At 38.2% G+C, this 22376-nt stretch overlaps 1 protein-coding gene across 1 annotated transcript in view; it reads right to left on the bottom strand.

Moving 5' to 3' along the window:
* CEP135 (centrosomal protein 135) overlaps positions 1-22376 on the bottom strand; it is a 2183066-nt gene that overhangs the window by 1936323 nt on the left and 224367 nt on the right. The window contains 1 exon segment of the mRNA XM_044062480.1: positions 17159-17326. Coding sequence (XP_043918415.1) covers positions 17159-17326 — 168 coding nt within the window.

Here is a 22376-nt window from a genome sequence, read left to right as displayed (position 1 = left end):
AACCTAGGCTTTGCTTTGTCCTTGCGCTTTTTAGACGAAGCGGGCGTCGGAGCATCCGACGGCATGTTGTAATTTCAACGCTTCCCAAAAACTAACCTGGCACAATCTAATCTTCTCTTAATAGTGCGTTTGTTAAACCTAGCACAAGAGCGACAGCCAACAACGTCGTGCTCAGGCCCTAAGCAAGGTATACACAAGGTATGGTAATCCCTATGAGGTATCTGTTTCCCACAAGAAATACAGTTATTCACTTTTTCTGACATCCGGTTAAATACTGAGGCAAGAAAAAACCAAAATATACCCCAACGGGGTACTTAGCCAACTTTGATTCGGTCTGAAACTCCGACTTCAGAAAATTTCAGAACGCCAACCTGCACTCGCAATACTGCTTCTGCATCGGACCATGCGGCAAAAAAGACTGAGGATATGACGTCGGTCATGCGCATTTGTACCCTGACGCCCTGATGTCAGACAAATGCGCCTTGACCGACGTCAGCCTTATACTTTGGTATTCGGGCCGACTGGGACAGCGGACTACCCAAGTGTTAGGACTGCAGCAATGTGGGATGAAGAACATCTGTAGCTGCCCTTCGCAACAATATCCATTTCACAAAAATGGAACAATTCCTCCTCAATCAGAAAGTCCAGACTTTGATGCTAAAACAAAAACCAAAATAAATTAATATGGTCAATCAATTAAAAGGCAAAACCCAGAAATGAAGACAAGCAAGAGGGGCCATGAAGCCCCATCATCCTTGCTCCACAGAATACAACCAAAAGCATGACAAGCCCATGAAGTCAACAGCAAGCACACTCGCTCAAAACCTCCGGAAACTACTCCCCATTTTTATAATCCTCAAAAATGGAAAAAATAAATATTATAAAGCTTTTCCCTGACCATGCCATCAACCAATCAATCAGTTTCAGAACTGGAAAAGAACTTGCATTTTCTTAATTTGCATTTTGCAAATAAGCCAAGTTGTCCCCACATTTGTTTGTTGGGCAAGGAAGGATTGAGTGTCAGGGAATTCCCTACATTCTTCAACTTAAGGAGCTCAGCCTGATACCAAGTCACATGTATCTGCCAAATGAGAGCTTGAAAGGCCAAAGTTGCAACTGTATAAACCTTTTCTCCAAACTGATCCAAGATTCTACTCCCCAGTTAAAGGAAGTGCATTGGAATAGAACCAATTTAGACCCTTTCTCATTATCCAGTGACATCATTGCTAGATTTGCTGTGGAATTTTTATACGTATGCATGGAGGCATCCTGGACCCTATTAAAATTGGTCAACCTTCCCAAAAGCAGAAGGCTGACAGATTCCAGAGATGCTGCTGGGAAGGTATTCTGCAAAGCCTCTAGGACAACATGAACAGTCACTGATTTCAAAGTATCCAAACCAAAGTCAATCTCTCTTTTCTTGATATGTGAAACCTCCCTCCAATTAAAAATCCATCTTACACAGTGGGTCACCAAATCAGATGTCCTCTGAGGAAAAATTTAGAGGACAGACTATACTTAGTGTCAGTTTCATAGCCTAAAGGAAAAAGACATTGTAGAAGTGTACACACCTTCCTCCTCCAAGTTAGAGGACTCGCACATCAACAATGGGGAGAGAGTTCCATTTCCATTTCTGAGGTGGGATCCCTACCATCAATGGCAAGTCAGGTCTGGGCTTCTAAAGGTCTTGAAGTTCTGAATCAGTTCAATGTAGTCTACGGAGAGCTCGGGGGGGGGGGGGCAGGAATAATCTTGTTACCTATTCAGCAGAGTGCAGCAAGTGGCCTGTACAGGAACATGTCTGGGGAAGGGGACAGGAAGAATCTTGTTACCTATATAGCAGAGTGCAGCAAGTGGCCTGTGGAGGAGCATGTCAGAGGCCTGGACCTCTGCGTTCTCAGCTTAGAGTAGTGTCTACCAAAGATGCCTGGGTGTGTGCCCTCAACCTCTATTTTAGGATTAAAGATGTCATTGTGTGGTTTTGTTTTTTGTTTAAATAAATGTAACTTTGTTTACATCACAAGTGCTAATTCAATAAAGGTGTTAAGGATGACTTTGTACATAAGAACCTGGGGATAACATCCTCCCCACTTTGGTTATCATAAGACTGACTCCGATGTTTGTGGTACGGTATACACCAACCATGGAAACAGATTCTTCAGTCCACTATATGCTAAGTTCCAAAGCCAATGCATCCTGAAGGGTAATGCCAGAGGCTTCAGGAATTACAGACACCAGCCAGGGGCTGGAAAAGCTCCTGTCCAAATCAAACACTTTCTAGGGAGACATTGTGGAGGGCTAAATTGTTGTCTTTTTTCTTTCACTCTTCTTTCCCAGGGAGTGCTTCTCCATATACTGCTTTTTCTTGAGTGGAATGTCCAAAGTATGTGACAACTGAATGCTGGAAAAGAGCAGCTTGCTGTGACAGGACATCCAACCTGTTCCAAGCAAGAGACTTCTGGAGAACTAGCTGTCTTTACCTCAGAGTTTTCTTGCTGAAAAATATCAGACAGATTACGGTACATGAAACATCATAAGAGGGACCCAGACAGCACACACACCAAGAATGAAAATATATCTGTTGAATCTACATACGTGTGTGTGTGTGTGTGTGTGTGTGTGTGTGTGTGTGTGCGCGCAAGTGTGTGAACAAGCCCTGCTACCATACACAGCAACTAACCACAATCCACAACAATAAAACTCCAAAAGCACAAATATCTGCACACACACAAAAGGGTTCCTCAGAAAGGTGCATATCCACATGAAAAGACAGAAATGTTAACATATACTATACATACTGTGTGGTACTGATGACACCACAAGTAGCTCAAGTCATACTGCAAGAAAAAAGTGAAGATGGAGCAAGTGGATGCCACCTTTATACTGGGAATGTACGGTCTCTGTTCAGGGAACAGACATTTGACTGGTCAAGACAGGGAAGGTTGTTAGGGTTTCAATGTCTGAACACACACTGGGGCTTCCATGGCAGAAGCCCCACATTTTTTTGCCACTGTAATAGTGTCTCATATGAAGAGCATCTTTATTTTCCATTAACTGCATTCATAAGGACTGAGCTGACATTCTTCCTTAATCTCTCAGCTAGTTCTATATGGGAGATGGGTTTAAGAGGGGCACCGATCTTCACAGATGGAGTTAACAGAAAAACTGTATCGCCATTAATTGAGAATCTGTGCCCCAAAGCATGAACAGGGAATACCTCATTCTAGAAGTTACACAACTGGCATAAAGATCTTATTCTTAAAACAGTGAAAATAATGCCAGGTATGATACCATACCTGCAAGGATAGGAGAGTTGATAAGTGTCTAAAGGCTGGGCCTTCCTGGCTTGCCCTGTTACCATGGCAGGATCAAAAAGACCCTTCCTTAAACTTGGCCAGTGAAACAGAAGGCATGGGAAAAAGAACAGCATTCGTACCATGAAAATATCACTCAGCCCACATGGGAAAACATGAAGGACCACTGCAATGGTGGAAACTGAGCATAAGAATATTCCAGATGATACTCTATGAGGCAGGTAGTGTGAATACTCTGGAATGCACACGTAAGGTGGAAGCTAGGGGCTACAACTCACTCAGGTCTCTCAAGTTGTAAATAAAGGATACTAGTTCAACACCTGAATATTCAAGGGACAGCTGAAATCACAAGGACTAAAAGGCCGTCTCAAGGACAGACGTAAGAGAAGATTGTGACCACAGTCTAATCTCAGGCTGTTTCAGTCTCTTTGCTATATTCAAGAACTGGTCTGTGAACATTCATGGAAGGGAGCATCCTACCAAATCAGTGCTCTCTAAATCCAACCCTTAAAAGAAGTGAGGCAGACCTCTAATTCTGTTCTTGCGCATCTTTACGTGGTCAAGTCAAATCACTGGCTCTCATGCCAGTGCATCGCACTGTGTTCCTTCACCAAACAGTACAAAAAGCAACAGTGTGTATCTTGGCTTGTGACATAAGGCTATAGAAACACTAAAAAAAAAAACCTTCAAAGGTAATTAGTGCAGGAACTTCTCCATGACAAACATGCCAAAGTTCCAAACTTGAGTGGCACAGTGACTGCTTTTCCTAACGCAACCTATGATGCCATGTTGTGTGCCAGCAGAAGGCACAAATGCTCCCAAGGGGGTAATCAGGGAAGAAAAAAAAAGATAACCCAGCTGAGAACTGCAGAAAAAAAAATCAATCACTATAGAAGGCCTCCTAAGTCAGATCAATGGCTCTTTTCAGTATAAATCTCATAACGTGTCTTTAGCAGGATCTTATAAAGTTATGGGCCACACCTAAGAGCAAGACTTAGAAGATGAGATTCAATCCAGAAGCATCCTAGCTTGCAGCTACCTATAAAAGTCAGTAGAGCCACCAAGCCTAATGGAGGTGGAAACTGGTTTAGAAATTATATTACCACATTAAGTACAGCAAAAATAATCCAGAGTAAGCACTTGTTTAAAGATGTTTCTGCAGACTACAAGTAGGTATGCTCATTTTCTGAGCAGAACAGTGATTAATAGTTAGGAAACTTTTCGCAAAAAATAGTAATAAGAACAAAAAATGCAACAAGATTTAAGGTTTTATTCGATAAATCATTCATTCACACAACGGCTGGACAAGATGGGACCTTTGCAATATAGACAATTTCCATAAAATTTAATGCAGGCGTAAATGTACATAGGATGATACTAGGCTATTGGTCCAGAGGCCCTTAGAAGCCTTGTCAAGAATTTCACCAGTCTTCCCTCAAAGTTAGCACCTGTTTCCCCTGTCCTGCAGGGACACAGGTGGGATCCCAGGGGATGTATTTTCTGGTTCCTATCCAGTCATCCAGGTTCCTCTTAAACAGAGCTAGAGAGGTACTCTGCTTGACATGGAGAGGGAGTCTATTCCACAAATGGGGGAGTCTTTTAGGACACAAATCTATCCTGCCAACAAGTTCTATTAATGTCACAGACCAGGTTAAGGCTTTGCATGCGGGTTGCAAGAGTGGAGTTTGACTTACGGATATGCAGCAACTCCATCATGGTTGGGTCTGAGATGACCTTGGATACCAGACACAGGTCACCTCTGAGCAGTCTGTACAAAATTGAGTAGAAGGATGGGACTTTTAGCCTGGATTGCCCTAGTCAGGAACCTCTGTCGTCTCTCCAACTTCTGCATGTTCTTGGCAAGGTACATGCCGAAGGGGGCATTGTACTAGATAATGGGTCTGACAGAGTACAGGTATGTTATGACCTCCTTGTTCCTGGATGAAATATCCTTATTTATGAGGTGGGCCATGTAGAAAGCCTTCCGTACAACAGAGGCAATGTGGTAGTCAAAAGTCAGGTTGCTATCAACCTGGGTGCCCAAGTCCCTCATGACTGACTGTGTGCTTAGTATGTTATTATTAATGTGATAATTAGTGGGGATGCCATTTTCTCCAAAGGGGATAATGATGCATTTCTTGGCATTCAGTTTGAGGCTAAGCTTCTGGCACCGGTCATTAATTTGATTTAGGCCCTCTTGGAGGATGTTCGCATCACTAGGGGAATTACGACAGCACTCAGCTTGCAGTCATCTGCAAACTTGGTCAGCCACAGACCACTGGTTTTCGCTCGCACCTCAGAAAAGTACATCTCGAACAGTAGAGGCCCCAAAACGAATCCTTGGGTACATCGCTCATTATGGGTCTACTACTAGAAATGGCTTCCCCTACTTTGACAAATACAAGCACAAATGATAATCACCGGAAAACACCCAAGACAGCTTTTGTGAACAGCAGTAAATAGTGCATTACAGAAAAGTGAGGAGAGAAAGGCAAGACTACATGGGAGAATGGGCAAGAAAGAAAACTAATGGGAGTAAATAAAAACGCAGTGAAAAAATAGCAATCATTAGGCAGACGTTAATAGAACTATACACAAAATTTCAGACTGAGAACATTTAGACAACAGAAAAGTATATGTGGCCGTAAAGGGTCTGAGGAAGATCTAAAAAAACTGAAATAGATGCGAAGTCTGGGGTGGTCACTTAATACCACAAGTGGGTTACGTTCAAAACAAATGTGGATAATAATTACAAAACCTCCCCCTCCCAAATAAATTAAGCAGGATTTTCAGCATTAAAGCAAATGAAAAATGTCCTTTCTTGACCATACACTCTGCACTGGTGTAAAGCATCTGATTCTAGAAGCTGATAGGTAGGGGGTTGGAGGGTAGGTAGTTGAGAAAGAATGACAAAAAAACAAATGGATAACACAGATAGAACATTATGGAGAGCACATAACTTATCTGATGTTGTCAGTTTTCATTCTTTCCTCAACCTGTGGACAGAGTCCCCAGCTACCTTAGACCCTGGTTAGCTCTTGGAAGGATGTTCTTCAGCACCAATGAACCAAAAATGCTCTTCCCCGCAGGCCAGACCCAATTTCACGCATACATACATATATACAAGTGTATGTGTGTATGTTTTTATGCATATATGCGATACACACACTTACATATACACACGTGTATATACAGGGAGAAAAAATGCAGTTTGAAATTAAAAATTACTGACTACAACACAGAACACATATGGGAGATCAACCAAATCAACAAGTGTATAAGTTGTGCCAGAGTAAGCAGGTACTGTATATGTATGTACAAGCACTTCACTGACGCTAACATTAACCATTCCCACCAATTACCCTTCAGCAGTCTAAGTATGCACAAGCACCAAAATGAAAATTCTCCCAGTGAGCCCTTCAGCAGTCTGCCCTACTATGCACAAGCACTACCAATGCAACATTACATTCGATAAACCCTTCCGCAGCCCTTCCAAGACAGACACTGTATTGCATAGCCATTCTTTAAATGAAAAGGATGGATGCTATTATTTCTTGCCAGCACGCTTTTGCTCTAGATAAATCTTAAAACATTCTCAAATGTGGATCACTCAGAATATAATTTTGAAAGATTTTACACTTCTCTTTGGTCATGGAAAATTATGAAAGTATTCTATCCACTTTCATTTTTTCCCAATCAAATCATTTTTGGATTACCAAGACTCGTATCATTTATTCATATAGGAACATTTTTTAGTTTGCATTTTTGTGTTATGACATGAAGCTACATTTTGCATCTGCCTGAATTGTTGCTGGCTTGACTCACTGACCGTCTGTTCATCATTCATCAGACCCCCCCCCCCCAACAAAAGCAAGATCTGTTTCAGCATTGTCAACCCTGCTTGCTGCCCTGGAAGATATGAATGATGTAGCATGTTATACTTAGCATTTATTATCCTGGATTGCACTTAATACATATATTATTTTTCGCTCTCAGCAACATTGTTTAAAATGACATTCTGTAAAATCTTTTTATCAATTAGCAACTGGTTTACTGTCCTGTAAAATGACTGAATTGGCACCATTCCAGCTGACATCTACTTGCAATGATTGTTTTATTCACATCAGAATACTTTTATGCTGGACAAAATTAACCAAAAAATAGCAAGTTCCATTTACCTTTTCATGAGGGTTGTGATGAACTATCTGCCCACTCTTAAAAATACCAAACTCGGTTGTTTGAAGCCTATCACACACGGTGAACTATAACCTGCAAAAGTTATATATGTGTGTCAATATTTAAAGGACCACTATGGTCACAGTTAGGCAAGACAGTTATTGATCTCACCAACAAGAATTCCCATGGCTTTCGTGACAGTGCCTCTCCTTTGGTCCATTCTGGCTATAGGTTTTGTCACGTCAGTACAGCCTGGGAATATTAAAATAGCCTTAATCATGTACGAGTTGTTAAAAAACCACAAGAGAGATTGTGTATACAAACCTAACAAGGACAAAAGTTTCTGTGTACATCTCTATCTTCAACACAGTGTAACCTACTGCTGATCTGGATTCTGTAGATGCTTTAGGTAGTGAATGCTCAGCCCATCTAGACCTTGACAAACTGGCAGGTTAGCCAATCATATGTCTTGAGTGTCCCCAATTTTCAGGGCTCTTCCTGGTTTTTCCTCTAAATGTTGCCCTGTACCTCATAAAAAACCATCTAGACCTTGACAAACTGGCAGGTTTGCCAACCATATGTCTTGAGTGTCCCCAATTTTCAGGGCTCTTCCTGGTTTTTCCTCTAAATGTTGCCCTGTACCTCATAAAAAACAGTGAAGATTAAAGTCACTACATAATTCTGGACATAACTACAGACTTCTCGTTTGTCAAAATATGTATAGTAATACAAATTCTCTCTTGCTATCATTTTTAAATGATTGCTATCAGTAAGTTAAAAATGTCTGAAAAATGTCTGAGGCCTTTGTCCCCGAGGTCCATGAGTATTTTTGACTTTCTGCAGGCCATACTACAAATACATTTCTCAGTTGTCCCAGATTTTGCTGAAAATGTGAGTTTATTGACAACTTTTTTTTTTTTTTTGAAAACTGTTCCCAAACCCTAAATAGCCAGTTTTGTGTGTTGCTTTTAATAATAGGGCTGCACAGTGGTGCAGCAGTTAATGCTGTCGCCTCACAGCAAGAGGTTCTCCGGTTCGATTTTCTGCTGGGGTGCCTTCTGTGTGGAGTTTGCATGTTCTTCCTGCCTTCGTGGATTTCCTCCGGGTACTCCGGTTTCCTCCCACATTCTAAAGACATGCTTCTGGAGCATTTCTCCCTGGGCCTCCGCTGAAAACAGTATCTGTGGAACTTAGTCGGACTTTCCCAGTCAACAAATGTTAAATAAATAAATAAATAATAAATAATAACTGGATCACGGGCAAAGCTAGTAATCTAGATAAGCGGCTAGCAATGCAGAATTTAAGCCAGTAAGATCTGTTGAAAAACATATGAAAGATAATGAAAGAGGAGGGTGCAAAACTTTTGCAGAAAGGACTAAGCTCACTTATACCATGTATTCAGGTTATACATGACCTAAACTGTTCTCATTTGCACCAACAGATAAACAACCATGAGCACACCTCTCAAATGTCCAGATTTTTCATCAAATTTTTGGCATGTTACTCATAAAAATGTGTGGTTTCAGACTTCATATCCTTCAGAAAATGAATGCCAACACAAATCCCCTTAATCTAGTAACTTCCTAAAATTTATAAGGGAGACATTTAAAATCTGCCTCTGTTTTTTCAGCATTTGCCCCCCCCCCCATTATTTTAGGCTCTGTCCACATTTCTTGCTAAGCAGTTGAAAGCAACAAGTCAGGTAACGCTTATGCTGACATTGAAAATAATCATTCATACACGTGCATACGCCATGACGTCACGTATAATATAATAAATGCATTCCTTTTTGTTCACTGTGTATGGCTGTCAGTGTTGTAAATGATTAGCCTTTTATTTTATTTAAATTTCTTTACCTGTAAAAAAGAACAAAAGATTTGAAATAATCCTGCATTTCTGACCTGTGCCAAGTTAAGGAAAGCCAACAGATTTTGTGTTAAGTACATTAGTGGGACCACGCTCAGGCACAAAACTTTTTTTGACATTCTTGAGCTACAATGTATACAATACATTATTAAAAAAAGTACATGCTGAATTCATTAACAGGCATGCTAAAATGAGAAAATGAGAAATAATCGTCTGTTTTCTGACAACTCGAAAGCCCTTTCAGAAAAATCACATAGTCAAACAAACTATACCTGCTATACTCAAGACTGAAGCTATTCACAGCATAATCATGTTTATAAAAAGTGACACAGCTATTGTTACTCATTTAATTGCAATTATTTCTGTAACAAACAAGTGCAGGTTGTGTACAGATGATTCCCCATATTGTGTTTAAATTGAGCGTATTGATCGATCCCTAATGAGTTATTTCAGGTTCTGTCCAAGTGTGAAAAAAAGAACACAACAAACAAATAAAATTCTGTATATGAAGTGCTTATACACTTTTACAACATTTACACAGTGCAGGAAGGCTGACGATAAAGAGGAAAACTGAATAACATCACCAAATTACAAAGATGTGTGCCTGGAGCATTTTTTCTGGGACTCTACTGAAATTGGCTTTGTTTCAAGTTGGACTTTCCCAGTAAACAAATGTTAAATAAAAAAATAAAAGAAATTAAGAGGACGGTTCAACAGAAACACAGGGTTACAACACAAAATCATCATTGATAATCCTAATGGTTATAATGCACTGTCATACCACAGTAGCGTATTCCAACATACCTCTTTTAAGCTCTACTTTTCCATTCTGTCATGAGTGGAAACTTCATCAGAAAGATAAATGTCATGTCTTATGGGGGGAATATCAATAATATGTAGTCGATGCCACAAGCAGTTGTTGCAGCCAAGGTGCCGGTATGCTGTACAGGTGGGTACTTTTACCAAAAAAGCCCTGCATTTAATACGGTAATGGATATTTTACAAGTTTTGCACAGTTCACTTAAAGCTGTGGCCAGACTCTAAAGGAAGAAATAAAAATACTAAATTAACTCCTAGATGCCGAAAAAAGCTGTAGAGTGCTGCAAGGGTTACTACAATCTACCGAATATTTAGGGAAAACAAAAGAAAATTAAGTTGGGGGGTGGAGGTGTTATGCAAGTGGTGGCTTGAATTGCAAGAATCCGATTGGCTGCCACCACTTGCTTTAGCAACAACCTTTTAAGCGGATTTTCTATTTAAAGTTTAATGTGACAATGTAAAAACATGCTGAATCGTAAGTACATAAAGGAAATTACAAGTTCAGTTACGATTTCAGCATGTTTTACATTAAGCTCAACTACTAATCTGCACAACAGTTTCTCGCACTTGTGGAAGGCACTCGGAGGTAACAGCTTGCAATTCATATCTTCTCATGACGCACACTGCTGTAAGCACAGAGGCGCCATGAGAAGGTACTCAGAGTTAATGAGTTAAGATGAGCTGAGTAAAAAAAAATTTTGGCACAAAACCCTTCAGAGATTTCCTACTAGTACAGAAAGAGATGCTGAGCCATGAAAGGACAATGCTAAAAATAAAAAACACCAAAAAACGAGTAGGAGGGAGGGAACAGCTACTGCAGCACTGACATTCAGACATCTAATGTTATAAAGTTCAGCTTACACAACTGTACTCTGTTCTTCATATTGATCAATGCTGCAGTAGCCTTAGTTATATGGGTAGATTACCATAGCTGACTATACCTGGAAGGAGAAAGGTCCAGGAGCCCCAGGAAAATGGTCTTAGCAAAGCTTGATCTGGATCTAGAGAAGGACTCAAGCTTACAATGCTTTGTAAAATGATGTACACAGGACCAATTAGCAGCTCCTACAATACGTCTAGCAGCTTCTAGAGTACCTTTAGAATGCAACTCTTTCCAAAAAGCCACAGATGATGCCAAGGCCCTCTTTGGAACAGATTTGTCATGGTGAGTATAACAAAAGGTAACAGCCTTAGACTACCATTTGGAAATATTCTGTTTTGACAATGGTTGCCTCCTCTTACCTTCACAAGAAATGAACAAATTGATCCAATATTCTAAAAAATTTAGTTTGATCATGATAGTACCAGACATGTCAGAGGACATACAAGGTATGGAGTATCCTTTCTCCCTCATTTTTAGGTTCAGGAAAAAAGCAGGGAGATGGATAGTTTGGTTTAAAGTAAACTCAAGGAAACCCTGACACCCTACGGAAAAAGAGGAAGGGCTGACTCACCATAACGTTTGCAACTCAGATACCCTTCTTGCAGAGATCAGAGCAATCAGTATAAGTGTTTTTCATAAGAACCTCAAGTCAGCCAGATTAGCTGGTTCAGACAGAACATATGTCAGCCTCTCTAACACAAAATTAAGATATCAAGGAGGGGCCACCAGTTATCTTGGAGGCCTCTTATGCAAAACCCCTTTCAAGAACATTTTGATATCACACTGCCTTGAAAGAGGAGGATCCATGGGAAGGGATGCTAAAATGGCTGATAAATAAACATTAATAGAGAAATAAAGGTCACAGGATTGTAATTCAAAGTAATACTGTAAAACCAGAGAATAACTAGCCCTGAATGGGCACTGGACCTGGTTATGTTACTGGCATGAACTAGATAACCTTTCCCATTTGCTAATAAATTATTTTCTAGTAGCAGGCTTTCTTGCCTCCATTAGTGCCTGCTCTGCATCCTCAGAAAACAGGTGCCTAAAAGGAACAAAGACCCTATCATCCAAGCATTCAATTGAAGATGATTGATGTTAGGTGCATCAAACACCTCTATTCTTGTGAGTAGATCCATTCTATGATGATGCTTGTGGTAATTTCCCCTGGCCATTTCCAAAAGAAGGGAGAACCATAGTTGTCTGGGCCAAAAGTGAATCACCACAATGATCTTGGGGGATTCCTTCTGAATCTTCAGACGTAGCCTGGATGTTAGTGCAAAGGCATAAAGGAACATTCAAGTCCAAAGAAAAGAAAATCGAGTTCTGGAACAGAATTTTGAGAGTTGACTGTCCAAACAGGAGGCAGAGAGGTCTACTTGAGGAACTCCCCACTTGGATCAAATCTTGGAAGACCTCCTAATCTAGTTTCCATTCATGAGGGTCTGCCCTGGTCCTGCTCATTTCTAACAGAATGCAGGATGCCTGTAGAATAATATTGTTCTATGAAGCTATATCCCAAGCTATCACGGCTACTCTGCAAGGGGGGGGGGGGTACAACCTGGTTCCCCCTTATCTGATAATGAACCACATGATTGTGGTACTTTCTGTAACCACTTGAAGGGGTCCCAGGGACCAAAGATCGTTCAGGAAGGTGAGTGCCTTGATCAAGACAGGCATCTCTCCTTGGTATTTATACACTTGAATTATCCTTGGTGTCCCACACCCCCTGCACTTTTATACCTCCTGAAACTCCTCCCCCAAGCAATGTCCAAAGCGTCTGCTGTGACTGACTGCTTTAGAGCAGGAATGGAGAAGGGTAGACCTGGATTTAGAGATATCTTGTCTCCACCGAAAAAATTCTCTTTGGACAAACCAAAGTACTGGGATCTGGAAAGATAAAGGGTGTTGATGCTGACAACAAAGTAATTTCAGATACCACTGCACCTTTCCCATATGGAGTCATGATAACATGAGAATCATAGGTGCCATGGAACCCAAAACTCTGAGGTGCACCCTCACAGTGACTGAAGTCTAAGTGGAAAACCTTTGAAATAGACGGACATAAAGATCTATTTTTTCCCTGTGAAAGAAAATCTCTGAGATGAGGTGTCTAGATGACATCCCAGGAACACAATCCTTTGTGAGGGAGTCAAGAAAAACTTTTGAATATTTTGTTAGTATCCTGGCTTGTACAAGAGATGTCACCTGAGAGAGAGAGAGAGAGAGAGAGAGAGAGAAATTCCTGACTGCAAAGATAAGCAATTGTCAAAATATGGAAAAATGTGGATACCATGTAGCCTGCAATGAGCTATAATTGAAGCAATATACTTTGCGAACACTCTGAAGTTTGGATGAATAGGGATGTGACAAGTTTAGTCTTACCAGGAGATGTGAAAGAGTAAGAAATGGTAAAGGGTTGTGAAGTGACATCATTTTGAATTTGGGCACTATCACAAACAGGTTTAGGAAAAAAAGATCCAGAAAGATCCAGAACTGGTCTTCAAGCATTTTCTTTATTTGGCAATAGTAACATCCTTGAATAAAACCCCTTCCCCACCCAAGAAGGAGGGACTGGTTTCTATCATTCTTTGGGGCAGCAAGTGATGAACAAATGGAAACAAGTGTCTGATCTGCAGGATGAGGAACAAATGACCCCCTGGAAAGGAGAAATTTCCTGCCACTGCCATCTGTAACCTCGGTGAATGATTTTCAGAACCTATTCGCCTTAAAAAAAGTTCCCAAAGAGAAAATTGGAGATTTAGACTTTCTGGAAGAGAGCAGGGACCAGGGTGGGAGAGGGTCACAAGGTCTCTTTAATATAGCTTCAAACTTGGTTTTAGAAGGTTTGAAATTCCTTTTTGGAACCCCCTTGCCACTTCTTCTTAAACATCTGTTTACCTGAATTCTGTTGAGACTGTTTATTCTGATTTTTGCCAAGACTGGATAAGGAGAATGAAAATCCCTTGAACAATTTGGAAAAGGAGGGGTGTAAAAAACCTTAGCAATTCCTTACATCAGCTTGCCCCATTTATCATACTTTTTTACCACCTCTACAGTAGAGGGGCCAAACACTAAATTTCTGTCAAAGGGAGAATTTAAAATGCAGCCAAGCAAAACTCCTTAAAAATAGTACCAGTGGCAATAGCCCTGGAAGGAATAGCAGCAGAATCATACACACGTAGTGACCTGTGCAATACAAGAAACATTATTTAAAACAGGTTTTTAGTCACAAAAAGAAACTATAGATAAAACATTCCTCATACTTTCACAATAGGTCAGAGCAAACATTACCATATGAGTCAGACCATTTAAAATTCTGAAAATCAAAGTTGCAGAAGTATACTCCCGTTTTCCCATACCAAACAATAATTTTCCCACCCTTATTAGAAGGAGTAGGAATGGAATTACCCAAGTGCTTAGCAGCCAGTGGAGTCCACTGAGAGTATAGCTGTTGGGTTAGGTTTGAGGAACTTTATACATCTAATCTGCCATTTTAGGGACACAGCAGGCTAACTATCAGCAAAACTGCAGGCAGTTAGACACACCCTCTAAAGCAAAAACAGAGAGGAAGAACAGGTGTAGGTTCTCGAAAATCTTTCTGTAACAACTTGTAGTATTCTTCTGACAGACTGAGAAATCTCAGTGCTCCTCCTCGGAAAACACTGTGATATTCCAAACCCACAGGAAGAATCAGAAACTGAGTTCTCCAGAGTCTGAATCAGAAATTTGAGGACAAAACCCTTAATCCGTCCCTGCATCTTCCTGTTCAGATTCAGAATCTTAATCTCTTCAAGGGAAAGCTGCATCCCTCTTTTGTTTACCAGAAACTACTCTAGAAGAAAGATTAAAAGCATAAATTTATTTATTTCACATCTGTTATCCGGGTTAGTCCAACTGAGTTTGCAAACCAACCCAATTTCAGTGGAGACCCGAGGGAAAAGGCCCCAGCAAACATAAGTAAAAATAAAGTGACAATATACAAATATTAAATAACAATCACAATACAAAATAATTGTAAAAAATTAAACTATTTGCATTTCACTGATAGTAAGCAACCCATTTTCAGTGAAGACAAGGGGAAAGAGCCCCAGCAAACATAAGGAAAGATAAACATACAGGATAAAAACTATTAAAAACATTGCAAATATGAAATTAATTATAAAGAGAAAAATAAAAGAAAAAAATTATGAACATTAAGGGTTGCACTGATAGTAGTAGACTAAAATTTACTACACGAGAGTAAAAACAAAAAGATAATTGTTCAAAAAATGAACAATGTATAGACATTGACAGAAAGTGGGGGGTGGAGAATGGGAGGGGGCTATAGTAGTAGAGCTGAGGGTTTAGGAGATTAGTTTAAGCAGAAGTTACTAACGAAGAAAGAAAGTTAGGAGATGCAACAGGTTATACAGTGGGAGAGACTAAGACTACTTGTGGTCAATGCAACAGCATCATTTCTAGTGTAGTAGGTGGGATTTAAGCTCCTTTTTAAAATAGGAAAAGGAAAGGTTGGATCTAATATGGAGAGAATAATTAAAGCCTGAGCCAGTCCCAGTAAGCCAGTCCCAGTAAACTACTCCTATCCAAAGGAATTTGAGGAGTACATGCAGATTTAGTTTTCGGTTTCTATTTGACAGAATAAATGGGGCCAACCATGTTAACTGCAGCCACTACCATCCCCAGGGATGGGTATAGTATTTTGACATAACAAGGAAGCTTTCCCTGTTCCCTCTCCCAGGACCAAACAAGAGTGGATCTCTCTTACCTACTGAGAGAACTCCAACAGCCACAAAGGCTACGTCTAACTCCCGGTCCATGGTGGCTGTAGGTGCTATACCAGAGGGATTCAGGGTAAAATATAACTGGTCTGAGGTACAACAAATGGCCACAGAAGAGCCACCCACCTGCGGCTGAGGCAAACTGATAGCCTGCTGTGGTGGTAAAGGCTGTTTGCTTAACAACTTCTTTTAGTGGCTGGAAGGACGACCCACCGTGGAAGACTATCTGTTTCATACTCAAGCCAAAAATGGTGCCTCTTTCCTGGGAATAAGGGACAGCAAATGCCACTAAAACTCCCAGTCCACAGAAGTTACTTTGTTGACAGAAAAAACAGAGTAACAAGCACTTTCAAACACTATGACAGCCCCACAGTAGAAAAGGAAACAATTTCTCAACATAAAATATTATAAGTTAGTATGCATACTCTAAAACTGACAGAAAAAACTGCTCCATTTGAAAGTGCATTACAGTCGCGAGACAGTCTGTTAAAACACAACACTCCTACCTTTAAAATAACTTTCCTGAATAGGAAATTAATAAAGCATCAGCAAATATAAGAAAATGAAAGATTTTTCCTACAAAGGGAACTTATCTGCCCAGCAAAGGATAACACAAACCAACCGTTGATCCTCAAAAGTATCTTAGGACTATACATTTTGGTGGCAGTGAAGCTCTGAAGGGCTTCAAGCCCAGACTTTTTAGTCAACTCATCTCAAGCCGCTTGACAGTTTGGGCAAGTGGAAGGTGCCCGGAAGCTGGAATACAAAGATCATCATCCAGTTATGATCTAGTGAGACAGAATCTTTCTGTTCAACAATTAGTTACTCTGAGAAAGAGAGACAGTGATTCATACTGTAACTACTGAAACATGTCTCATTACCAAACATTCCTGTGTTATACTGAAGTGAGGGAACATCGCTTCTGAGATGTGGTCTAAATGATGTAAGATTAAGTACATAGAGCTTGGACCACCATTGCAGACAAATAAACTTTATGAATGAAAGATTTATACTACTTTACTTATACTTTATTCCAGCTAAGTCAACAGTATCTAGCCAGTTGTAAACGTTTTGTGGTAAGGTCAAGAAAGCAAGTCTTTTAACTGGAGCATTAAATTTGTCACTCCAAATTTGGGACTAGTACTGCAGCATCAGTAGAAGACAAATACAGTAATGAGAATCTCTGAAATGCCACCAAATTCTAACACATCAAGCATTTAATGCAGAGCCTTAAAATATTGGGGATTTCACCCAAAACAAGAAGACAGTTTAACAATCTCAGTTTGCTTATTTAAATCTTTCAGAATTAAGATACATACCTGGAGTTTGCACCACTGCTTGAAGATTCTTCTCTTGGAGTTGCTGAATCTTTTCTGTTTTGGCTTTGCTGTCTTTCTCGAGACTTCTCACTTTATGTACATACTGGTTATTCAAAAACTTCAGATCAGCAGTATCATGTTCAAGTTTCCGGACAGTGGCTTTAAGATCTTCAAAAAAAAAATAAATGCTCATATTTCCTTAGAGATCAAAGATAACTGCAGCTGATTTACCTTCTTTAGAAAGGTACAAAAGTCTGAAGATATAACCTCACAGGTTTTGCAGGAAGTGCAACAAATAAATTTGTTCACCTAAAAAAAAATCATACTTTACTATGAAGTACCAAATAAACATTTGTCTTGTGCATATTCTTGTGCATGAATAAGCAAAGAAAGCTTTCAAGTTTAACCTTTTAGACTGTGTGTGTGTGTGTATACATATATATATATATATATATATATATATATATACACACACATACACATATATATATATATATATATACATATATATACATACATACACATTATATATATATATATACATACACACACTGTTCTCCAATCCTAGCCCATTACTACTCAAATGAAGCAATACTGTTAAACAAGACTAGCAAATAGCATACCACGATTTCTTTGCAAACAGTCCAAGAGAATCTACAAACATCAACATTTTAAATCCCTAATACCAGAGATGTATTTATAGATAACTACTTTACTCCTCTGGTGCAACAGCTGTACTTTCTTGGCGAGAAACAATCTCAAGAAATACAAGAAGGATCTCTAGGGGTGGGCATATTGCAAGGCTAAAAACAACCACCAAGCAAAACAGTTTGCCTTATTTTGAAGGCATTTACAGATACTGGAACAATTACCCAAAAAAAACTATATGGCTCTATGGAGTAAAGGGATACAGCCCAATCTATAACCCAAAAGACTAGGCATCAATTAGCTGTTTCAGTACTAAAGGAGTTAACTGCGGAATGAGCGAGGAAAGGAATACATCCCCAAAAGCAGATCAGAAAGCCAATGGGGGGCATTCTTCACAAGAAGGGCAATGCGTGTGAGGACTTAAAGCACTTGTGGAAGAGAGTGACAGTCTTGATCAATGCCCATTACATACCAGAACACTAGAGGTATCAAATGGCATGTAAGAGGAATAATAAGGCTTAAAAAAACAAAATAAAATAAAAAAAACAGTACAAAAGTAGATGACAGTACCCCTCCTGGTGTAAAATGGGTGCTAGGAGTCTACTTCTGAGGTTTAGAAGGGGTGGAACACAGACAGCAACCGAAGCAAAAAAAAAAAATGTGCAAAATGATGGCTTTCAAGATAGCCAATACATTGATCAAAAGGCTGATTAGAGCTCTCCCAGTGCAAAAAATGAAACCCAGTGAGGGAGACCGCACATTTTATCTATATGGGTAAAATTCAATTACTGCCTAATATGACAACCTGGATGCCAACAAATAAGACATTTGTAGAAAGAAAGGAAAAAAATCGACCAGAAAAGGGAAAAAACTCTGGCTGGGAAGAATCTTGCAGCTGTTCAGTAAAAAGCCATTTAAGTTTCAGCTTTTGTACAGGAAATGGCTTCCAGTATCTTACAGGACAAAATAAATCAAATACATTCAGAGGCAATGAAAGTAAGTGAAACACTGAGGAATATAAAAAGTCAAATAACAAAAGGCTGGAAAAAGTGAAAGATGCTCTAATTAGTTATTCAGATAAACTGATAAAACTGCAAAAATCAGAGGCAGAAATGTAAAAAAAAAAAAAAAAAAAAAAGGCTAGAAGCATGAAGCTTCTCAAAAACAGAAGTTTCAAAAACTGCATTAGAATACATGGTACACAGAGAAAACCTTTTTCTGTATCAAAGAAATTGGAAGAAACAGGCTGCATTAATTTTATGAAAGCACAAATAAGCAACCAGACTAGTGTTCCACAGCAGGAATTGTTAACCGACAGTACGTTACTGTGTACACTCCAAATCTAGCCATCATAGCAGAAAGACATGCTTAATAAAATGGTGGTAGAATAGAAAGATTTTAAAATTTGGGGATAGAGTATTTGTAGAAAATAATTATACCAGAAAAATGGAAGCAAACTTATCCCAGCAATCTGGGGATGTCAAAAAGGCAGGTATAAGATTCAGGCAGTTATATCCAATTTTCTTCAGAATATTTTTCCTTGGGGATCAAATACTTTTTTTGGATGCAGAACAAGCCTAAAGAAGAAAAAAAAATATTTTAGCCAAGAAATGTTGAGGCAGCAAACAGAAGGGAACTTGGCTTCCTCATTGAGAAATGTGGCTTTGGAGAACTGGCTGAGAAAGACTGGAGTTTTCTTGATTGTGGTTAAACTGGTGCATGTGACATTCAAAGCATATACCCCACTATATCATTATTTTTAGGACATTTAAGGGAACAAAGTAAATTAAGTCAAACAATTTATTTTCTTACTAATAGGTGTATAAAAACTACAGGATGTAAACTGTATATCACACTGTAAAACAGCTCTGAAAATTGTGCAGTCAGAATACTTTAAATGTGAAGTGGAAGAAGTCTTACCAGTGACTGCTGTATATGGTTTAGATATTAAAACAAGAAATTACTTTTTCTTAGTTAAAAGGTATCCAGGTCTTACAGCGTAAATAGGGAACAAAGACTGGATATAAGTAGGTTAATGCCATTGCGATCTTGGGCTGCTGGGGAAGAGGTGTAAAAGTATATCAATCGCGTAATACAATTAAGGTAATAATTTCAGATTTTTATAGCGGTGGCTGCCTAGATTAACGTTCTTGGCTTCAGCTAGACAAGTGTTTAAGAATACAGGCTTGAAAAATAAGAGAAAATTATGAAAGGTGTGGAAAATGGTATTTTTTCTGTGATCAATGGCTTTCACTGGCAGACAAACCCTATAGGCACAAGCAAATAATTGAGAATTTTTTTTGTGGGTGAAATTTACAAAGGATTCTTTCATGTATCTACAACTTCAATAGCTTTTTTATTTTCACTACTAGCTTGGAGATGTAAAGTCTGCAGGTACAAGTGTACAAGATGACTGAACTCTAGGTACATTGGCAAGCAGTTCATTGAAGAATAAATGAAGTTTGAAACTAATAATTGGAATAATTTGAAATTTCTACACATAGCTGATACAGCAGATACTGCAGTCATGGAAAGGTCTGTTGACAAGACACTACAATATTCACACTAAATGAGGAAATGATCAGATACAGTCTTCACACTTGCACATTAAATGTAATGCACTTCTGACTGTGGGCATATTGTTTAAATCAGCATAACAGAATGAAATGCCAAGCTGAAACGATAATGTTTTTGAATAACTTAATATTGACCAAAAATACAAATTCTATTAGGTGGATGTGTACCATAAAAATAGACTCAAAGGTGTAATGGATCTTGGACTACAAGATTTAAAGTACTTCGAAAAGATTCGCCAATATATACATACATATATATATATATATATATATATATATATACACACATATATATATATATATACATATATATATATATATATATATATATATATATATATATATATATATACACATACATATATATACATATATACATATATATACATATATACATATATATATACATATACATATATATATACATATACATATATATACATATACATATATATATATATATATATATATATATATATATATATATATATATATACATATACATATATATATATACATATATATACATACATATATATACATATACATATATATATATATATATACATATATATACATATATATATATATATATATATACATATATATATATATACATATATATATATATATATATACATATACATATATATATATATATATATATATATATATATATACATATACATATATATATATATACATATATATATATATATATATATATATATATATATATATATATATATATATATATATATATATATATATATATATATCTATATACACATATATATATATATATATATATATATATATATATATATATATATATATATATATATACATATATATACATACATATACACATATATATATATATATATATATATATACATACATCAGAACTTTCTCAACTCCTTTTGGTCATACTTTGTCAAAAGTGGTGAAAATTCAGTTCACAGAATTAAGTCTGTATTCCGAAAGCTACAAAAAACTCTTGTCATTTATATCTGCCCTCTTCCTGGGACATGATTTGTAGGTCAATTGAAGCACGAGAAGTGTGTGTATTTAATGGTCTGTCAGATGCATAACTACTTGGTTAAAGTGAAAGACACCACTATTAGGTCAAGAGGAAGAACCTCAAAGGTTGACTCTGCTCTGTTCTACAGGGTAGAAGGGACAATAATGTCACATGGATGACTTTTTTATGGGATGGCTCACAAACGTTGCAACATTACTCTGTACCTCAAAGCTAGCGTTCGGGTTGGTCGTTAAGAGACCATGCCCACTTTCACTGGATGTGTTTAAGACTTGTAGAATTTATTTTCAATTTGTTTTTTCAAACTTTTCAGAAACAACCAGGGACTCTAACGTGTGTAATCAGGGTTGTAACAGAGGAATTTTTCCCTCAAGTGTTCACTGAACATGGTCTATATTTAGTTGCAACTTCCTGGTCAACAAAGGCAAACAATTTTCTAATAGATAATTTCTTGGAGTTCTCTAAATTAGATAATATTTCTGAGTACAAAAAAAACTAACTCTTAGGAAATTACTACAAAATTCTTCACTGTGCCAGCCTAAGAAACATTATGATTTGAAAGACACTATCCCACAGAATGTCAGTCAAGTATGAAATACAGTCAGGGTAAACATTTCAATTTAAGTAGATTGGGGCCAGAGAAAGAATTAACACATTAACACCTACCAGCAATCAGGCAATTAGGTATTTTATTCCCAACAGCTGACAGGCTGGACAGCAATTGCCTAGTCTTGAAGGTACAAATAATTAATGTGAGAAAATCTTTTAAACTGAATATTTTTTTTTGCATTTTATTTATTTATTATGCTTAATTGTGGCACCAAAACCCATCAATTCAATACTTCAAAGAACTTACAGCAGACAAAAACACTCTTAGTAATTATTCATGTAACTGTATTGTTGGAGATTTTCTCGCCGGGCCTTCACTGAAAACGTGGACTTCTCCGCTCAT

The sequence above is a fragment of the Protopterus annectens genome, chromosome 2.part1, assembly GCF_019279795.1.
Source record: "Protopterus annectens isolate FY-2018-M chromosome 2.part1, PAN1.0, whole genome shotgun sequence".
Classification (NCBI taxonomy): Eukaryota; Metazoa; Chordata; order Ceratodontiformes; family Protopteridae; genus Protopterus; species Protopterus annectens.
The sequence above is the reverse complement of the archived record's forward strand: the minus strand, read 5'-3'. Positions and strand labels throughout refer to the sequence as shown.